General features: G+C 40.3%; 1 protein-coding gene across 1 annotated transcript; it reads left to right on the top strand.

The window, feature by feature from the left end:
* Window positions 1-6,780: 6,780 nt before the first annotated feature.
* si:rp71-17i16.5 (phosphatidylinositol 4,5-bisphosphate 3-kinase catalytic subunit gamma isoform) lies at window positions 6,781-18,658 on the top strand. Its single transcript, XM_035160210.2, has 13 exons — window positions 6,781-6,879; window positions 7,014-7,272; window positions 8,333-9,480; window positions 9,680-10,283; window positions 11,005-11,070; window positions 11,753-11,978; window positions 12,359-12,453; window positions 13,937-14,080; window positions 14,211-14,301; window positions 15,078-15,208; window positions 15,517-15,628; window positions 15,849-16,006; window positions 16,944-18,658. Exons 2-13 carry the CDS (start codon window positions 7,036-7,038, stop codon window positions 17,199-17,201), a joined length of 3,270 nt encoding a protein of 1,089 aa, XP_035016101.1. The 5' UTR covers window positions 6,781-6,879; window positions 7,014-7,035; the 3' UTR covers window positions 17,202-18,658.
* Window positions 18,659-20,240: the final 1,582 nt, after the last annotated feature.

Raw genomic sequence — 20,240 nt, 5'->3', positions numbered from 1 at the left:
TTTAAACTAAACTCTAGCATTTTAGAACATAGGACAAGATGGAGAATATTCCTTGTACGTTCGACCGCAGCAATTAATGCCTATTGCCAGTTGATGTTAGCGGATGTTAGTGACCACCAGCGGATGTTAGGGACATATCTTCAGTTGTGTACCTTAGCGTCATCAGGTGTTTAGGTCTTTTAATCACAAGACTTCCTCTTTTAAGGCAGGCCCACCACAGGTTGATCAGACCTGGGTGCATGTCCCTAACTTCTTGGGGCCCAGTTGGGATCTTTCCTCCTGATCCAGAGCCATTGGCTGCAGCGTTCTGCAGTGTGTGATGTTTCTTTTATGGTCCGGCGCAGGGCTTGTCGATGGATCTCCAGATCTTTGTGCAACCTAATGGTGCAGCCAACCTCCACAGGGCAAGCTATTGCTTTCCAGCCACATTGCTGTGCCTCAAATGCAAGGTCTGCATACCACAGCCTTTTCCTCTCATTTGCTTCATCAACATTATCCACCTAGGGTACTGTCAATTCTAAAAAGTAGACGATGCACAGGGTATTAGACCAGATTATCAGGTCAGGTCTTAGGGTGGTAGTGACAATATGTGATGGGACTGTAAGTCGCTGGCCCACATCCACCAGCATCTCCCAGTCTCGGACTTGCTCCAACTGACCACTACTGGCCAGTGGAGGAGGCCCTCTCTTTTCCTGTTCCCTCTCGCCGATAAATGTTGTCCTTTAAACTGCATTCGATGTTTTGGATGGCAAGGCATTGGTAGCAGTTCACTTAGTTTCTAGTTTTGCTGCAAGGCATTATCTGGTTGTTTATCAATGTATACCTACCTTAGGAGATACTTATTTTACAACCAGTGAGGATGTGCCTGACTCTAGCGTAATAATGTTAGTTAGTTGTCTGTATATGAATCCATTCATGACACAAAATGACTCGAGTGAAACTGATCTGACTTAAATGATCTGATTATTTTACAACCGTAGACCATACAACAATTGACAGTCTGAAATTTGATTACACGCCATCAAAACATGAGGTTCTGTACTTCGGACATACAAGGTCCAATCGACTCCAAACTAGACATCTAAGACAAGAATCCCGGCCTGATGACATCTACACAGAAATCATTTCTTAAAACCACAGCGCCACCTGCTGGCTACAGGAAGTGCCATGTTTTATACTTTGATGCACTGCTCCTGGCTGCTTAACAATATACAGCTCAAATGAGCTGAGACAAGTCATTGGACCATGGTCAGAATTGTGACATTTCCTCAAACCGTGTAAACATTGCGGTGCGGCGAAGGATCATCCTTCGCCAAAGGACACGATGTTGTCATAACTCCAGTGTGCATAGTCCTATCACTGCCAAACTTCTGTCTCATGAGTCCAAGCCTGAACAGCTCTGTGTCAATATTTCCTCAGTGTCATAGCGCCACCTACTGGCAACAGGAAGTAAGCTTTGTTTTACAACTATCATTCGATTTACATAAAATGTTCACAGTGTGATGTGCAATTGATAGCGTGGACCGTAATGAGCAATTAGCAGGCAAGGATCGACATCGCTCGATGGACACAGGAAGTGAAGCGTTTGTCCTTGCCGCAGTGCGCAAAACACATGCAACGCGGAGACGTGCGCTTGGTCATTGATCGCTCTCTCCACTAACCGCAACAGGCTTCACAATGCCTGTGCTCGGGCCCGTTAGTGCTACAACGTAGCCCTAGTTATTTTTTTTAAAATTTTTTTTTTTCGACAAAAGAAGGGGCTTTTTGAGGGCTTCAACATGCTCAACTTCTTACCAAACTTTGCCGAAAATTAGAGAGTGGTGAAAATTTACGTATTCTGGAGTAATTTGAAATGGGCGTGGGAAAATGGCTCAACACCGCCACCTGGAACGCAGCCCCTAGGTTTCCCTTTGACCGATCTTCACAAAAATCGTAGCCCAGGTGTATCATGACCAGACAAACAAAAAAGTCTCAAGGGGCATTATGAAAAACGCAACAGGAAGCCCGCCATTTTGTATTTAGTGGCCATTTTGGCCATTTTTCATTTCCTTTTGTATTTTGAAAATAAAGTGGAAATATCGAGAATAAAGTTGAACTAAATCAGACGAAGATATCTCATTACTGTTCGAAACTAAAGTTGAATTGCTGAGTGACTGACAGTAGATTTATGTGAGCTGCCAAGGTTCCATCTTTCCAAGCTTGTGCGGTTTCTCCTTCACAACAGTTTTCAGCACAGTCTCGTCAAAGTCTTACTACTGATCACCACACTGTATTTATGTTATATGTACTAAAAGTGAAAGAATTTCCATGTAACTGGAACTGATTCTTAAGTACAATTTTACCAATTCACCTATACAAGGTATTTTGTAGAAGTAGCGGAATGCAATCACTTTAGTATTTTGATAATTTCTCAAAAGTTAATCTTCAATCTTGAAATGAAGTTACATTTTACAGTTTGACTTTTATTCAAAGGACATTTATTCTTTATCTTTCAAATGCAAACTGAAAGAAAATATTCCTCCTCTCATTTTATTTCTTTCCTTTCCCTCCTGTTCTTTTTCAAAAGGGAAATCCCTTCTTTTGTCAACTGAGGAGGACAATTTCATCATCACTGAATGATACCAAACTCATCATGTTTTCTGAAAAAAGTCATACCTAAAGTTTAAATTAAAAAAGACTTGCAAAAGTTGCAAATTTGCCTCGCTGCAGGTAGGAATTATTTTGTAAAACTCACATTACAATGAGTTTGTTGGTCATTCCCTATAGCTTTGTAATACTAGATATAACTAAGCTGTCATCACAGAGTATCTCTGTATTTATTAAGCATTTGTTATTATCACTCAAAAACAGCAGGGGGAGGCATGTAGACATAAACTGTTTACTGCTATGATTTTCTTTAGGTGCTGGACCCAGGTGCAACACACCAAAACACAGGAGCGGGTTTGAAGGGTTTACTTTTCCCAAAAAGGCAACTGGGTAAGTTGAGGAGGAAGGTGTCAGGTCCAGTGGAGATAGTGGATAAGGATGGATGAGCAGTGGGAAAAGGCCGTTTGTCATGGCAGAGAACTGGGTGGTGAGGTGGTGGCTGGCAGGAAAAACACAAGGCAAACATGACAACGTTTTAGAAATAAAACAAATCACACAGAAGCAAACTGAAAAACTTGAATACACAATTCAAGCGGCCGCCTCTCACTACCACTGTAGGTGAGCAGAGGATCATGGTGAAGAGTGGATGAAAGGCCGGGAGTTAAATACACTGCAGGGTGAATGTAGATGGGAAGCAGGTGTGTGGCCAGGGGAGGAGGAGGAGGAGGAGGAGGAGGCATGCCTGACAAACAATTAGCCACGCCTGCCACACAGATATACACAACATAGACACGCAAGGCAGAACACACTGACACAAGGGTAAACACAGGGAGAGCTGAGGTTGCAGCAATGGCCGTAACAATTTCGACTTTATTCTTGAGATGCAAAGTGACAAATCTTCCTCCTCTCGTTTTGTTTCAAGTGCCCGGCCCCACCACTCTTCTGTAGAGGTAGAACTCTCCATCTCCTCCTGTACTCCTGTACTGTAAAATAGGAAATCTCTTCTTTTGTCAAGTGAGGAAGACAACATGATCATCACTGGGTGTGATCAGAGTACCAAAGTCATAATTCTTTTCTGAAAAAGTCCCACCTAAACTTTCTTTGGAAAAAGTGTTGCAAATTTGCATTGCTGCAGGTAGGAATAGTTTCAAAACCCTCGTTAAAAATTAAAACAATAGCTCTTCAACTGTTGACGCTGCCTGAATTGAACAGCACGTCAAGCTGCCGACACAACACAGACTCATTACTCCACAAAAGAAACACAAAGCAACATCAGCAGTCACTTGGAGTCATGTTTTCAATTTCATCTCTCAGCTTTATGAATGTAAGTCCAGTCCTCTCTCTCATACTACATGTGGTCTGTCTCCAACAGCTCCAAAGAAAAACTTGGCGGGTCCCGTTTCCTGAGTTGTTCTGACTTCAGTGTTATATGTTTACAGCATTAACAACATACACCTTGTCACCTTGCGGCAGAGTCCCTTGCCACCATGGGTCTTCCCATCACAACCAGATGACAGCTGCTCACCAGAATTTATTTTAATATAATAACCAGAGATCAAAAGAACAAACAAATCCCACTAATCAACCTAAATCAGACTGGCACATACTGGCTCAGATCTGTCTCAGTCTCTCTCCGCGTGTTTCACCTTTTAACCAGGATGAGTGATGAGCCGACTGGACGTCACCCTCCCTGGACCAGCTGAGGGTCTCTGATGAGCCACCTCCACACTAACCCATTACAGCAAAGAGCAAAGAATAAGGATCAGCTCTGAAAGGCGCAGATAAATAATTTGTTCATGTTAATCATAAAATGTATTGTGTATATAATGTATTGGCTATAGGTGCTTGCAAGAGACGGAGATGCAGTTTGCAAGTGACAGTTTGACAAGTTTGACATTTGACATTAAAAGCTACTATTTAGAGGTAATTATAAAATTATGTTGTTTGTTTTATACGCAATGATATTAGCAACTGATACTAGCTCGCCAACTTTCAGAGTTGTTGATCTGACTTATAAGATGAGATCATCTGTTATTAGTCCCACAACAGGGGGAAATTTGCTTTGTTACAGCTGCAAGGGCAGTCAAAAGTTGTAATAAGTTACTAATAAGTGTAAGGAAAATAAAAATATATAAAAATATAAAACTATAAACCAATAACTATAGTAAGTACAGTGAAATGGATTGCACATAAACCATTGAATTGCACTGACAGAAATAATATTGCACAGCTCAGAGAGTTAGACCTGAGTTTAAGTGCAGTCCATAAGAGGTGCGTGTAGTCTACTGGCACCTGTTCACGTGATTTTCAATTATTTCGACACCACAGGAACCTACAATATGTTCACCAGATAGTTGCTACTTGAGATGAAACTGTGGGAATATTTTGTATCACGATCATAGTCCAGTTGATGCTGGACAGTATCAACCAAATCCTGAATGTGTATAATTGCAACCTTGAGCCATCTGCAAGAACATCAGGTAAACGTCCTCTCGAACATCTGTCACTGCTCCTGTTACAGAGAAGAGGAACAAAGTGACAAAGAGTACAGAGACCAGGGAGGATCATTGGGCACAGGTGAAATACAAAGGGACAGATAATCGTAAATGAGGAACACAAGATCAAAACAGGAAGTAAAACAATCAGATAAATAAGTTAGGAAGTGTCAAAATAAAACAGGAAATAATAAATCCCAAAATTCCCTTTAAAGTCCTTTATTGCATCATAACATTGAGACAGGATGCATGAATGTGCTACACCTCTGTTGCATTTCTGTCTGTCTGTCTTGGACAAATTGAGCAAGCATGGACTAAAAAAAGAAAATAGACAAAATGTACAGACAGAGAGGAGACATAGACACTGATACAAAGTCCAGCTAATTATTAAATTGGTGCATGTGTAGAGTTATTTAGAGGAGAAACAGTTAAAAACAGTTAAAGTGGAATTCTGGTATTCTTCCACCTGGCCATATGTTTGTAAATGTAGGTGCGTAAATGAATACCAGACATGTTGCCAGACTTACAGGACATTTCGTGAACTGCTGGACCTATTTCAAAAGTTATTTTACCATTAATTGACACACTCACTTTCATAAACAGACGGTTGAATGAAAAAGGGAAATAAATTAACTAAACGACAAAGGGATGGAGAAAGAGAGAAAGCAGATTGGTGGCATGACAGGGCAAACAACACCAGGGTGTGAGGGTCTTAATGAGTCCTTGCCTCTGCGCTGAGCTGAACCCTGACCCTGAGCCCTGGTAGAGGCCACATCCATCCCTTTATACAGTGGACTGATCTCAGATAATCATGGTTGAGGTCTAGAAACTTTCAGGAATACATTAGGGTTGTTCATTATTGTGTTAATGTAACTTTTACCATTATCATTATCATTTCCTCTCTTTCCCTCCATTCCTTTTTTTCAAAATCCATTTACAACTTGTGAATTCAGATTTTTTTCTGTGAATTTTACTGGCTGTTATTTCTTTATTTAATAAAAAAAGTATTGTGAATAATTGTAAAAACAACATAGGATCAAATATAAATACAATATATAAATACAAAAGTAATAATGGTAATAATGACCACTTGAAAAGCATGCATGCTGGCTTTTCCTCTTGTATTTATTGTAACTTTTACCCTTTGATTTCCACAAGAAAAGTAGTTTCTGTATGAAGTTTAATGTTGCTTAAGTGTTTTAAAGTGTGAAACAAGCGCCACTTGAAAATCCCCACTGAGACATTATCGCAGATTGAATATCATTAACTTCAATTGAACCATTGTGAATTCAAGGCCAACCCACATTCCACCCTGCAGTGCCCTCAAAGATGAACAAGTCCAGACAAACCAAACAGGTTTAGGGCACTCCTGCAGCACTTTGAATACAGCACCTTTTTAATCTGTTTGAATTAAAGTACACAGAAGTTCTCATTTTCCTTCTCTTTGCCATCATCTTTGAGGATATAACTACACTTGACTGGTAAACCAGGGGAAATACATTTGACTGTGTGTTGTATTTCTTTTATAGCAGAACTACCCATTTACCCTGGCCTTTTACAGTGAAAAAGTCATGAAAGGTTAGAAGTGCTCTAATTTATAAAAGGAAACTAGGAAGTCCAGCCCTTTACAGGATCAGTAGATGCTTTGTTCGGATTTTTTTCTGTGCTGGTGTTTGAGAACAGGTATTGAAGAATGAGGAAGTCTCTAGCAATCACAAAAACAACTCACTGTTTCACACAGTCACACGGATACACACTCACACGGACTGCACCGAAACGCAGCACCCATCATCTTAAGGTTTGTTTGGTTTCTAGTTGATTTGCTTTGTTCACTTTATCTGCAACACCATATCAACAACCTGTGAATCATTCTGCAGGGATAGATCTAAAAACCACATAGATACATATTTAAAAATATGTCTTTAACTTCAGGTTTTGCTCTCTTGCAATATCCATGGATTTTGGATTGTTCGTGAATCACAGTCCATCTGCTGTGGAGCCTCCATCAGAGATGTCGACTCAGAGCTGCTCTGAGAACAACCTGAAGTTTGTCTGTGAGTTTAAGCCTGTGCCTGGTCCACCACCGGGCGGTGATGAGGGCTACAATGCTGATATGGATTGCGAGTCAGTGTCAGTCATCCTCCCTGCACAGTGTAGCATCTACCAGCTGAGGCTACGCATCTGTATGCAGGTAGGCCCACACATATTTGATGGTCTATAAACAAAAAAAAAAGGTTGTATTCATGTTTTTTAATATATGCACATTCATAGCTGGTCATTGTAATAAAGTACATTCCAGAGTACTTGATAGATAGATATCGTCGTTTTGTTTAGATGGTGGCATAAGTGGTGGTTGGGAATCAAGAATAAAGAATACAGGTTGAGGAAAAGTCCCGGTAACGCTGGTCGATCCATCACCTTGGGCCAAACGTCAAATGTCTGAACAACAATCGGATTGATTGTCTTGAACTTTGGTCCAGTTTGAATCCCAATGACTCAATTGATCTGCTTACTTTCTTTATCTAGCACTACCATGGGATGCACATTTCTTTGTCTGCACATATCCTGACAACTACTTAATAGTTCTCTATGGCACAGATGTATTACATGTATAGGAATACATGTAATGACCTATTATTCAACAGCAAAAGTAGGTTAAAAAAAAAGGCAGCAAAATGTATATCTGCAAATTTTGGTGAAAAAGATATATGAGACCATAGGTGTGAATGTGAGTGTAAAGTGTTATCTGTCTCTATATGTTGGCCCTGTGATACCCTGGTTACCTGTCCAGGGTGTGCCCTGCCTCTTGTCCAATGTCGGCTAGGACTGGCTCCAGCTCCCCCCACAACCTTAAAGGATAATTCAATTCTATTCAATTTTATTAGTATACTGCCAAATCCAATCATAGATTAAGATTAAGATATAGTAACCTTACCGTACAATATTATAGAGAAACCCAACAGTTCCCACAACGAGACTGTGGATACGTGGTATAGATAATGAATGAGTGGATAGATGGATGGATGTGTCTAAATTTTAATTTGTCCAATAGAAAATTTCTAAAATTAAAGCCATTCCTAGACTCACAGACCTAGCAGTACTTCTCCACCTCTATGCTATGCTACACTATCTTTATTCTAATTACAGTTTATGATACAACCTCACAGTGTTGCTAACATGACTGTAAACCATTGGTCTTGTACAAACATATTGTCAAGCTGAAACCATCAATATTGTCTCTTTTCCTACAGGCCGAGGAAAAAAACTGTCATCCAGATCCACTTGCTATACTTGACCCAGAGAGATACACTCTGCTATATGCCAGGGGAGATGAATGGTACGAGGCCTACGATGACTGTCAGGTTATCAGGACGTTGGACATTCTATGGTTGCGTGAAGACACTGGGCACCTCTCTGCACATATAGTGGTAAAACCTGTGGTGGCAGTTGATTCAGAGGAGAAGAAGAAACAGCAGCAGAGTCTGGCCTACCTGATTGGACACAACCTGGAGAAAGAAGCGTCTGACCGACTTGGTGAGCTCACATTCACCCGCAGGAAACTGGCATCTCCGAGGAGACAAGAGCTAAGAAATCGAGATGACAAGTTGTATGCCACCGAGCCTTGGGTAACATGTGCCCCCATTCCGTGTGACCTGCAGGAGCGAATAAACAGGAAGATTCCTGTCACCCTGCATTACATGAGCAAGATCAGCTTCAGCATTCAGGTGGATTTTAGTGCAACCCCAGATGTTCTTCTTGAAGTTCTCAGAAGGGTGTTGGCAGACCAGGGGCTTCATGCTGATACTTTTGATAGACTGGTATTAAAAGTCTCAGGCAGGGAGGAGTTTTTATCAGGGCATTACCATCTCAGCGATTTCCTCTGGGTTCGACATTGCTTGAGGACCAATCAAGACCTTCACCTCTCTGTCGTGCCTGACTCACAGCTTGTTGAGGAGACCGTCCAGTTTGTGGACTGGCCACTCGTTGATGGTTTCAGTGGCCAGTTCAGCTCCCATGATGATCTCTGCCTTGAAGGGAAGGATCTGGATGACATCTTCATGATATCTTTGTGGGACTGCAACAGAAAACTCAGAGTCAAGTTGCTTGGCTTTGACATCCCAAATCTTCCAAGCAAATCCCCCCAGGCCGTTTATGTCGAAGCTTCTATTCTTTATGGCAACAAGGTCCTCTCTTCAGTCTCGTCTGTTCCCAAGGCCTTCGCAGATGAAGTACTGTGGAATGAATGGCTCAATTTTGATGTTCTCCTCAGGGATCTGCCACGTGGAGCTAAGCTGGCTTTCACCATTAATGCAAGTGGGGGTGACATCTCCCCAATGACCAAAGACTCAGGGGAGGGGAAGCTGCTCTACTTTGTTAATCTTCTCCTCATAGATCACAGGTCAGTCTTTTTTAGTATCAAATATGGCTTTGTGACATATCAGCAGTGTCTTGCTAGTGTCAAATGTCAAAAAAGAAAAACAGGGTAACAATTTTCCCAGTAGGCCGTGGGAGCAATTTGTATATGAAATTGTCACTACTTATATTTTAGATTCAACAAAATTATGACCCTAACCCACCAAACTTGTTCATCCCTGCAGGTCCCTCCTCAGCCAGGGCTCCTACACCCTGCACATGTGGTCCTACCCTGGCCAGGAGGAAGAGGCCATCACCTACAAGGCAGACAAACTGTCCTCTGCTACTAACCCTGACGTAGCAGACTCCATGGCTATCAGCTTCCTTCTAGACCGCTACAGCTTCCCCGTGGTTCTGCCAAATAGCCTTGGTTCCCCTGAATGTTCTGGCAGTCCCACCTCAGCCTGTTCCACTCTAACCAGCACAGACTCTTCCTCTCAGTATTTGAAACCTCCTGAGGGCCCATCAAGTGACACAGTGGCTCTCAGTTCCTCACCCCCAGTTGTCAGAACCAAAAGGCCTTCCCTAAAAAGGTTCCGGGAGGAGAGCATCCGCTACGCGTCCAACCTACCCCTCTACCTGCGCAATGTTGATTGGATGAACCGCAAGGTGGTTGAGGATGTGCACTGGCTACTGGGAAACTGGGATACTGATGAGCTGGACGTTACACTGGCCCTGGAGCTGTTAAGCATGGACTTTGCTGACGAGAGAGTCAGGAGACTTGCTGTCCAGAGACTGGAGAGCCTGTCCAATGATGATGTATTGATGTATCTGCTCCAGCTGGTGCAGGTATGTGTCAAAGAGAACTGTGACTATAACAAAATATATGAAAGCATTTTCTATTGGAGGCTTATGTCAATATTTTGCATTCAAGTGCTAAAACCCACAGCCTTTGCATGAAAACTTTACATAGTTATATATTCAAATTTAAAAACTCAGCTCGGAAAAGTTTGTCAAGCAGATTCAACACCTGCAATTCTAAGAATTTAATTCATATTTTTCAAAAACAGTGTATCTTTCATTTCTGACAGAGATAAACAAATATGGACTAATCGTTCCTGTCTGCCAACCACTGATTTTGCCAGCTGACTACTGACAACTGCCATGTTTTATCAGCTGTCCCTAGTAAATGTACACTAGTGTTTGCTTTGGGATGTAGTAGTCTTTTATGGTAAATTCATTAATGCATACCTTACAAAATAAAAAAATGGATCCTTAATTTCTCAGAGAGATGCACAAACTGTCCAATTTGCACTATTTGCTAAACTTTTGTACAACTGTAAAACAACTGTGGAAAACTTCTCTTTCTAATGTTTTATCTGAGAAATGAGATTCCTGGTAAAGGAATCTTCACGTGCACCAAGGTCTGTGCAGCATCCTCACCAGTCAACAAGCCAAAATGCATTGTTGTTTAAAACAGTGTAGAGCTAGGATTCCAATGTGTGTAGATATACAGACTGTAACTTGATGTCTTTACTTACAGTTTTTTTTGTCCTGTAAATTCATACAGACCCTTAAGGTGGAGCCTTACCACGACAGCTTCCTTGCTCGGTACCTCATCCAAAGAGCTCTGCGGGTGAGTTATGCAGCATTAGTACGTACAGCATCATATAGTGTTAAGACTAAGAGGCCAGTGATCATTTTACCATTTTTGTTGGTATTTATTAATTTCTTTAAAAAGAAAAAGCCACAACATGATATTTTTATTTAGTGCATCGTGTGTCTGAAAAACTACTAATCTGAATACATTTCATGTTTACTGACAGGTTATTGACACAGTAACCAGACTGAAATGCACAGAACATCCTTGAGATCAGGTTCTAGGATAAAAGTCGTGGACTTAACTCACAGTCCTAAAGATTATAACCAAGAAGTGTTTTGAGCAGTTTTTCTGCACACCTTGTCTGGATAACAGAACAACTGTGTCTATTGGATTTATTATTTTGTAGATGTTTGCTTGTGCAACCTTCTAATCTGCTTTCGCAGGACCAAGCAGATCCTTCACTTTCACTAAATCCATACTCACGAACATGAGGGGTAGTCGAGGGGCAGGTGTCTGTGAAATACAGGATCTAATTTTAACAGTGAATATTTAATCATTATAGTTCCTGCCCTCGGCTACTCCTCTTGTCTGAAATTCAGGGTCTTATTGTCACTGACTGACTTCACTTATATGTTGTCTGGGAGGTTCACACAATAGTGAGACACTTAAGTCTAATTGCAGTAAAATGTGGACTCATTCACATCTTTCATTGCAGAGCAAGAGAATCGGCCACTTCTTCTTCTGGTACGTCCGCAGCGAGGTGGCTGGGTGTCCTTACTTCCGCCAGCGCATGTCAGTGATTCTGGAGGCCTACCTGCTGGGCTGTGGCCAGGCCATGCTCGACAGCTTCACCCAGCAGGTCCAAGCTGTGGAGGCTCTGCAGGAGGTCGCTTTAACGATAAAGAGACTCTACCCTGACAAGACTGACCTCCCTCCTACAGGTGGGACACAACCAAGAAATACATCCTTATGTGTTCATATAATGTATTCATGCATTCACAACAGGATAGAACAAACTCAAAATACGTATTGTTAGATGTGCATTTGTTACGTTATGGTTATGTTTTACAACCTGTCAAGAATTCTGGCATGAATATAACCACCCTTTTTCCATCTTGTGTTACAAAACCTGTGGTCACACCATTTGCCTAGCAACTTGCTTGCCAGTCCCAGTTAATATATTCATTTCATTATTGAGTCAAATATTTTTCTGTGGCAGGTACTCCTGTCTTAAAAAAACAGGATAAATCAGGTTAAATCTTTTAGTTAATTTCATTTTTAAAAATTGTGTGTCTTTTGTTTCTTTTTGCTGTTGTCTTAGCTCCCATCAGGCTCCAAGAGCTTCTCAGGAACTGTAATCTGCCAAATGAATTCCTGTTGCCCTTTGACCCCCGCATCAAAGCTGGAATGATCCTGGTAAGCTTTGTCAATACTGTTTTTGTTTGTGTGCAAATAAGGTGCATTTGAGTTGAATTATGGTGTTGTTGTTTTTTTTTTTATTATACTTTTAGCAAGTTTAGTTTTGCGTAAGTCTCACACTGACCATAACATATAAATAATACTTCCTCTTCAGCAAAATGACAACAGAAAGTAACTACTGAAAAGTTTACAAAGTGAAAGGTACTGTATATTCCAAATGTCTTATTGTCCAAATGGCACAATCCCTTTTCGAGTGTTTATCATATTTTCATGTTTTATATTGTTTCCTATTTTCCTATTTTCCTATTTTCCTATTTTTTATATTTTTTATATTTATGCTTGCACAAACACACCACAGCAAATCCCTCGTAAACCCACAATAAACCCAGATTCTGATTTTGATTATAATCATTATGAGCATAAATCTGAGAAAGACGAGGCAGAGCTGAGTGCGTCAAAGTCACAAGGTCGTCTTTCTCTCCTCATCAGTGTCTGTCTCTGTGTCATCCTGCTCGTCTTTTTATCCACTTCCTTATCCCTTATGTTGAGTTCTTTTCTGTCTGACTCGTCTCCTTCCACTCTCTCTGTGAGTTTGTTCTTCTGTCTCTCTTCCAGGACTCTCATACCTCTAATTATTTGCTTGGAAAGGATGCTTGTGTATTTTATTTTACACTAATTCACGAATCAAAATAATCTCTCGGTTAAAATTTATGTTTTGTAGGAAGATGCTGTTAATATGTGTGTAGTATGAGTGTTAGACTTCCAAAATACAATGATGACTGAAGTATGAGAGTCTGAAGATGGAGCCAGTTTAGGTGCATGGGTTTATACAAAGCACATTTTAAAATATACAGTTGTATGAAAATGACATGTTGTTGGCAAACAGAAATTAAAGGTAGGGTTGGTCATTTGTTCCTGTTTGTTGAAATCCACTCTAACTCCCGACAGCCATCAATAAATAAAGTCATCTGAAAAAAATAAATTGCCGGTGTCTGTGGCCCTCACAGGACTTTGATAAACATGACAGATAATTAAATCGGACCAAATTTACAGAGTGAGTCATGGAAAAGTCGGCCTCTAGCATTTTTCAGTGAACGTTCATGTGTTTTAGGGGCGTAACTTTGACGAGAGGGCCGATTGGAGGGGGTGGGATTTATCTGTTGCATTTTTTCAAAGTTTAGCCTTCTCTTGCTAGCTTTTCCACGATTACCAAACGTAGCTAAGTATTGGTCTGAGTCAAATAAACAAACAAGCAAACAAACAGATTCTCTGGTGTTTGTTGTGATTGTTGCTTATTTGGTCAAGTTTTCAGGGGCTTCAAGTTAAGGGAAAGACAATGGCATAGTTATCTTTTGACAGAATCAGTGGGCAGAGAGTTGTGTGGAACTTATCAGTAGTGGAAATAAGTTGATTTCAAGACATTTCAAAGTTATTTGCATTAGCAAAAAAGATCAGATCTCTTTCTATCCCACCTGTCCAGCTGGATAAATGCAAGGTGATGGCCTCAAAGAAGAAGCCTCTGTGGCTGGAGTTCTCTCCCATGCCGTCGCCCACCTCTGCTACACCTGTCGGAATAATCTTCAAACAAGGCGACGACCTCAGACAGGACATGCTGGTCATTCAGGTGAGGGAGATTGTTTTTTTGCCACAATTACTCAACGGACTTTTGTGTAATCTTACTCTTGTTGTTGTGTGGTGTTGATGAATGTATTTTATCTTTGGGTGAATTGACACATGTGCATCTTCCTGTTTAGACATTGATGGTGATGGACTCTATCTGGCAGGAGAAATCTCTGGACCTTAACCTTGTTCCATATGGCTGCATCTCCACAGGACACAACATAGGTATCAACATCAGTGTGGTTTAGTAATACCTCTCTCTAACATTTTGTACATTTTTTTATTTATTTGGATTTTTTTAATACATGCTGTTTAGTTGTATTTTCTGCAGTTGTCCTCTGAACCCTACCGAATTGGGGGTGAAGTGTTTAAGTCTACAACTCACTTTTGGAGTTTCAGGGGTAATCAGTGTTGCAGCCAAATCCAATACAATTGAAGTAACTGGTGATCAATGTTTCCAACGTAAATATAACTAAAGAAAAAAAACATAACATGCCTCCATCATTTACACCATGTTTTTAGCCTAAAAGTCATCTGATATCCTCCTCTGGAGCTGCGTTTATGTTCGTAACCATAAACTGCAAACAAGCTCTAGCCCAAGGGTGCACGTTAGCTACATCCGCTAGCATTGTTACTTTCGGTAGCGTACTTTTAGGCTTAAAGGTTAGTGTAAATGACGCCATTTCGAGTCAAATTTGAATGTCGGGTCTTGCAGACACTTGGTTGATACCAAACAAGCAGTATGGAGGCATGTTTTTTACGTTTGAAGAAGGAGTCTGACGCCACTTTTTCAGGTTGTCCTCCAATTCCTCGATAGCAGAAGGCAGATGAATGATGACATCTCATTTGAGATGTAACAGTTGATATTTCCACAAGCTTTATTAAAAATTGCTCCAAGAAAGAGGATAAGCGCACCATCAGCACATACTGTTAATGACAGTTTAGAGACCTCCATCTTGCTCCCACTATCCCCCTTTTTTAATCAAGTTTTTGCTTAACAGGTATGATTGAGATAGTGAGGAATGCAGCGACCATTGCTGCAGTGCAGAGGAGCCACAGAGGAACAGCTGGAGCTTTCAGAAATGATGCTCTGTTTGAGTGGCTCAAGTCCAAGTGTCCACTCCAGGAAATTGTAAGTCATATGAAAATATGGACACGATTCAGAACAAGGTTTTATACAATATTTTGACCCAGATTTACTGGTAATCTAAGTTTGCACATAAACGCCTCTTATTTGAGAGGTGTTGGCCAGATAACATGCTGGGTCATATTGGTCTGGGCAGCTGCCAAAAGGTCAGCAGAGAAGACCAGATTATATTTATTACAATACATGAAACACATTCATTGTATAAAATAGTGTGTGAATGCTCTTGATCTGTCATGCTCCAAAATCATTGGATTTGAAAGTCATTCTACTTCTGTAATCTCATTTCACTACAGCACTATGAGACTGTGGAGACGTTTGTGAAGTCTTGCGCTGGTTACTGTGTGGCCACTTATGTAATGGGTATCGGAGATCGACACAATGACAACATCATGATCACAGACCAAGGTACGCCTCACACATCCCTGTTCATATCACACTGGCTGTTGATTTAATTCATTAGCTGACTAAAATTTGCATTTGTGCAAATGCAAACACTTTATCTTTCAGTCCTTCCCTTATTAAAATGACATTACGAGTGAATGACGAACTAAAATGAACAAATGAGACTGAATTAGGAAGATGAATGTAGATGAAGAGTATGAACTTTCATGTTGTTTTTCATCAGGGAACTTGTTTCACATCGACTTCGGTCACATCCTGGGTAACAGGAAGCACTTCCTTGGTATGAACAGGGAGCGTGCACCATTTGTCCTCACACCTGACTTCCTGTATGTCATGGGCAGGGTCAAAGGTCGCAACAGCCTCTATTTCCAACGGTTCAGGGTAAGAGGACCCGATTATGGGTGTGTAGGTGTGATTGTGTGTGTTTTTGTGTGTAGTTGTTATTTTTGTCCAGTCATAAAGCCCCAAGCTCACTAGATCCTGTTGATGATGGAAACAGGCTACATGATGTCGTTTCATATCATTTATTCATCCATTTTAACAAGTCATTTCCTAAAAACAGCAGGGAACTGTAGTTTTTTTTAACCAAATATTATAGTGGGACTATTTTCAGAAGTGGATTAATACTTATTTGGTGTTTCCAGCAACATATGTAACTGACTCAAAAATAAAGTACAGTATATTGTGTTCATGGTATTGAACATCTCAGCCAGTACAATGGAGGGCCTTATTATTTTCAACAGGCTTTGGATACACAGACAATACTTGTTCGTTGGATAAATGGCTCGTCTTTCCATGGGGGTTTGTTGACAAATATAAAAAAAGAGAAAATAAGCATCCATAAATAAAAGAAGTAGGCTCCGAGATGTATTTCAACTTCATTTTATGGAACATCAGCAAATTATGAAATGTGATGCTTAGATGGTGAAGTCTTTAACTTTGATGAACTGTGATTATCAGATAGAGATGATTTTTCAGAAATCCCAAACACATCTTTTTAACTCCATTTACTTGAGTACTATGACTATCATTATAATATTGTTTATTTTTATTCAACAAATTAGCAAAAAATTACAATCCCCCCAAATTTACACTGTATGGATGAATTAGGATGGGAATGTATGTGAAATGTATGTGCAGTGAGCTTTCAAGTGGTTCCACTGTGCATGTGTACTGGCATTTTATGTGTCAAATATTCAAAATTAAAACTGTAAAATTATGATTTCTTGCATCCTATTATATTTTCTCTTTATTCCCTCAATCTTTGACCTTGTTCTCTCTTCTACTTTTTCTTCCCCACTCCATTTACCACCATTAGGACACTTGCACACAAGCCTACCTCTCCCTGCGCTCCCACTCTCGTCTGCTGGTCACTCTTTTCTCCCTCATGCTGCTGACCGGCATCCCAGAGCTGAGTGCCGCAGAGGACATGCGCTACCTGCGGGAGGCGCTCCAGGATGAACAGGGTGAGGCGGAGGCCAAGGAGCATTTCCTCCAGCAGATCTCTGAGTGTGAGAAGCTGGGCTGGACTGTACAGGCCAACTGGTGGATCCACATGGTGGCAGGCATCAAATGATTGATTTGTTCTGCTGTGGTAAAGCTCTGGAGGAGATGAAATACATGTTTGAATGTCTACATGTAACACTGACTTTTACACTTTTTATTTTTTGTATCATTGTCGTATTTATGTATTTGTGTAGCAAGTTTAGGCTGTTTCTATATGCATTTATCTGGAGGAGGCTGTGTAGCAGCCAATAATATAATAACCACAGATGACATTATATCTGCCAATAACGTAATCATTTTTCAGTTTTCAATGTGATAAAACCCGATAATGTAGTAACTTGCCAATAACGTGATAACATTTCTGAACCAATAATATAATAACTTTTTGCCCATAATTTAATAATTGATTGCATTTGTTATATGATAGGTATTTGAAAGAGGAAATAGTGAATGTTAGTGTCATGGAAGTGTGACACGAATAACCAAAAAAATTAAAGTAATAATGTAATAACCTATTAACGTAATAACAAAAGTTATTACGTTATTGGTTTAGAAATGTTATTACATTATTGGCATGTTACTACATTATCGGCTTTTATTACATAAAAAATGGAAACAAATTATGTTATTGGCAGCTATTACATTATTGGCTGCTACAGGGTGGAAGATAATGTCATGGAAACCAATAACGTGATATTTGTTGCATTGTAAATCTATGTAGTGTGCAGCTTCCTTTATCCCTGAAAACTCAGATATAACTCCTGCCTTGTAAACCAAAGCAGCAACACCAATGTAAGCAGCATTACATGCATTTAAACTAACTTAAAGGATCAGTGTGTAGGACTTAGTGGCATCAAGTGGTGAGTTTGCATATTGTAGACATCTGAATATGGCCTCTCAAGATTTCTGTGTTGGGGTTGTCCGCTGTGGGCTACTATAGAAACAAGGGGGTGCAACATGGCAGACTCTGTGGAAGACTGTGGCAGACTGTCTATTGGGAGCACTGGGACATTTCCTGGCCTGAGGGGTTGTTTTGGCCAGCTGTAATAAGTTGGGTTCACATATAGTACAGTAATCAGAGTGTAGTCAGTGATCAATTTTCAATATTAGCCTCACACGTAGTTTGCTGTCTTTGTACAAAACAGAAAAAACACGTTGTCCTCCAAAACCTTGGGTGTCAATATGCTACCGCCTCCTTTTTTGGAGGTTTCGTCACACAGAATAGGATCAAGGTAGTGTGTTACTCCCTTGTTAGCATTGTTAGCAAACAAACTTCTTCTTCTTTGACAAAACACCAGTCTAGACCTGGTCCAGAGGAGCCTATGCAACGTACAGTGTGAGTAGTGAGGTCGTGTCAGACAATCGGACCAAACAGCGTGAGCACATAAGAGGATTTACTCTACAACAACAAGGAAGAATGATCATGGTCAATGTTGCAGGTTGAGTTGCTATGTCTACACTGGCAACCCATTAAGATTTCTTTAGAATGTCAGATAAAGCAATTATAATAAAAAAGTATTATTATTGTGTGTGAGTCATTTTCCCTCTCTCAATCAAATTGTCTCCAGTCTCCATGTTGCTATTTTCAAATTACCCAGGTTACAAACTGGCACACAACAAGTAAACACAACATGTATATGTCTTATTAACACTTAGAGCCAATGATTGCCATTTACACATGTGAAAATATTCGAAAATGTAAGCATTTATTTGGATTCATGTTTCCAGTCAATTGGCAAGTGTGATTTTGGTATTCTCTCTCTCTTTTTTTAACTTCTGGATATCTTATGCTGCTAAACTCTCTGCTCTCTGGTTTGGTGTTGAGGTTTATCAGAGGAGAGTGAATCTAAAAAGTACAAAGTTGCAGGCCATAAAACTAAAATGATGAGCAAAAGGATACTCCTAGTATTTGAGGTGGATTGAGATGACATCATGAAATAATATGGGAAAAACATCTGTGTCTTTGGGTTACCCAAGGACCAAACAAAAAGTATAGTAAGTAGGTAAGTATTGCCTAGCAAAAACAGAATTGAATAAATCTGAGGGAAAACCAACGTACAGAAACAGGTCTAGGTGCTGTGCCAAAATCGTGGTCTGTGTTGTATAGTTTGAAGTGAGTGTTGCAAAAGACGACTCAGATCCCATCTACAGACAGCCTGACCACTTCATGCCTGTAGAGGGCAGTCACGAGGAGGTCCTCCACTGGAGTGAATGGAGCTAAACAGCTAAAAATAATGATTTAAAACTAAAAGATCCACATTTTATTTTAATTTTGGTCAACATAGTATTGATCATATGTTAGATTTGAAATAGAAACATACTAATGTCCCTTAGTTTTTCTTGTGGGGAGGGATATTTTGCCCATACAGCACTAGTATTCTGTTAAGGGTATAGAACTGATTGGGACTAGACATTGATGGCACTCTGAGTCTGAGGAAAGTTCATAAAATTGAGTGATCATCTAAAGCAGTGATTCTCAACCTGGGGGTGGGGTTTAGTGTGCAACAGTTGGGTTGAGAACCAATCATCTGAAAGACGACCAAGAGGATCAGGATATTTGACAGACAAATGTAAAACTGGTTAATGTAGCAGCTGCTAACTTGTTCATGCTGGCGTTAATAACTATATTCCACACTCACACAAAAACAGGCATGGGGACACCAAAATGGTGATTGTTGTAAAGTGTCTTGTTGTATGTGACATCACATTTTTAAAAACATTTTGGGGATAAAGCTGAGAAGTGTTAGCCACATCCTTTGTCGCCAATATTGGTTAAAAAATGTCTTAAATTATCTTGAACATGAAACTAGCAGCGACCAGGAAGGCTAACGTAGGCATGTGCCTCCTGCCAGTTTCCTGTCTTCAGTTACTTATTTAACCCACTTGAGTTCTATCAATGGTTACATACAGTGTTTGTAATTTGCAATGGGTTCTTTCCAGACCCATTTCACATCTTTCCACAGAGTTCAGTGGTGATCTGTCCGGCAGTCTTTGTGTAATCCTGCTCACTAACAAACTATAAGAAACTAGAAGGGATCCCAGAGAGCATACAGTAGCTCTCTAAATAAAAGGCAGACAAACGAATTAAAACATAACCTTCTTTGGTAGA

The sequence above is a fragment of the Hippoglossus stenolepis genome, chromosome 6 (assembly GCF_022539355.2).
Source record: "Hippoglossus stenolepis isolate QCI-W04-F060 chromosome 6, HSTE1.2, whole genome shotgun sequence".
Classification (NCBI taxonomy): Eukaryota; Metazoa; Chordata; class Actinopteri; order Pleuronectiformes; family Pleuronectidae; genus Hippoglossus; species Hippoglossus stenolepis.
This window is presented reverse-complemented; position numbering and strand designations above follow the sequence as displayed.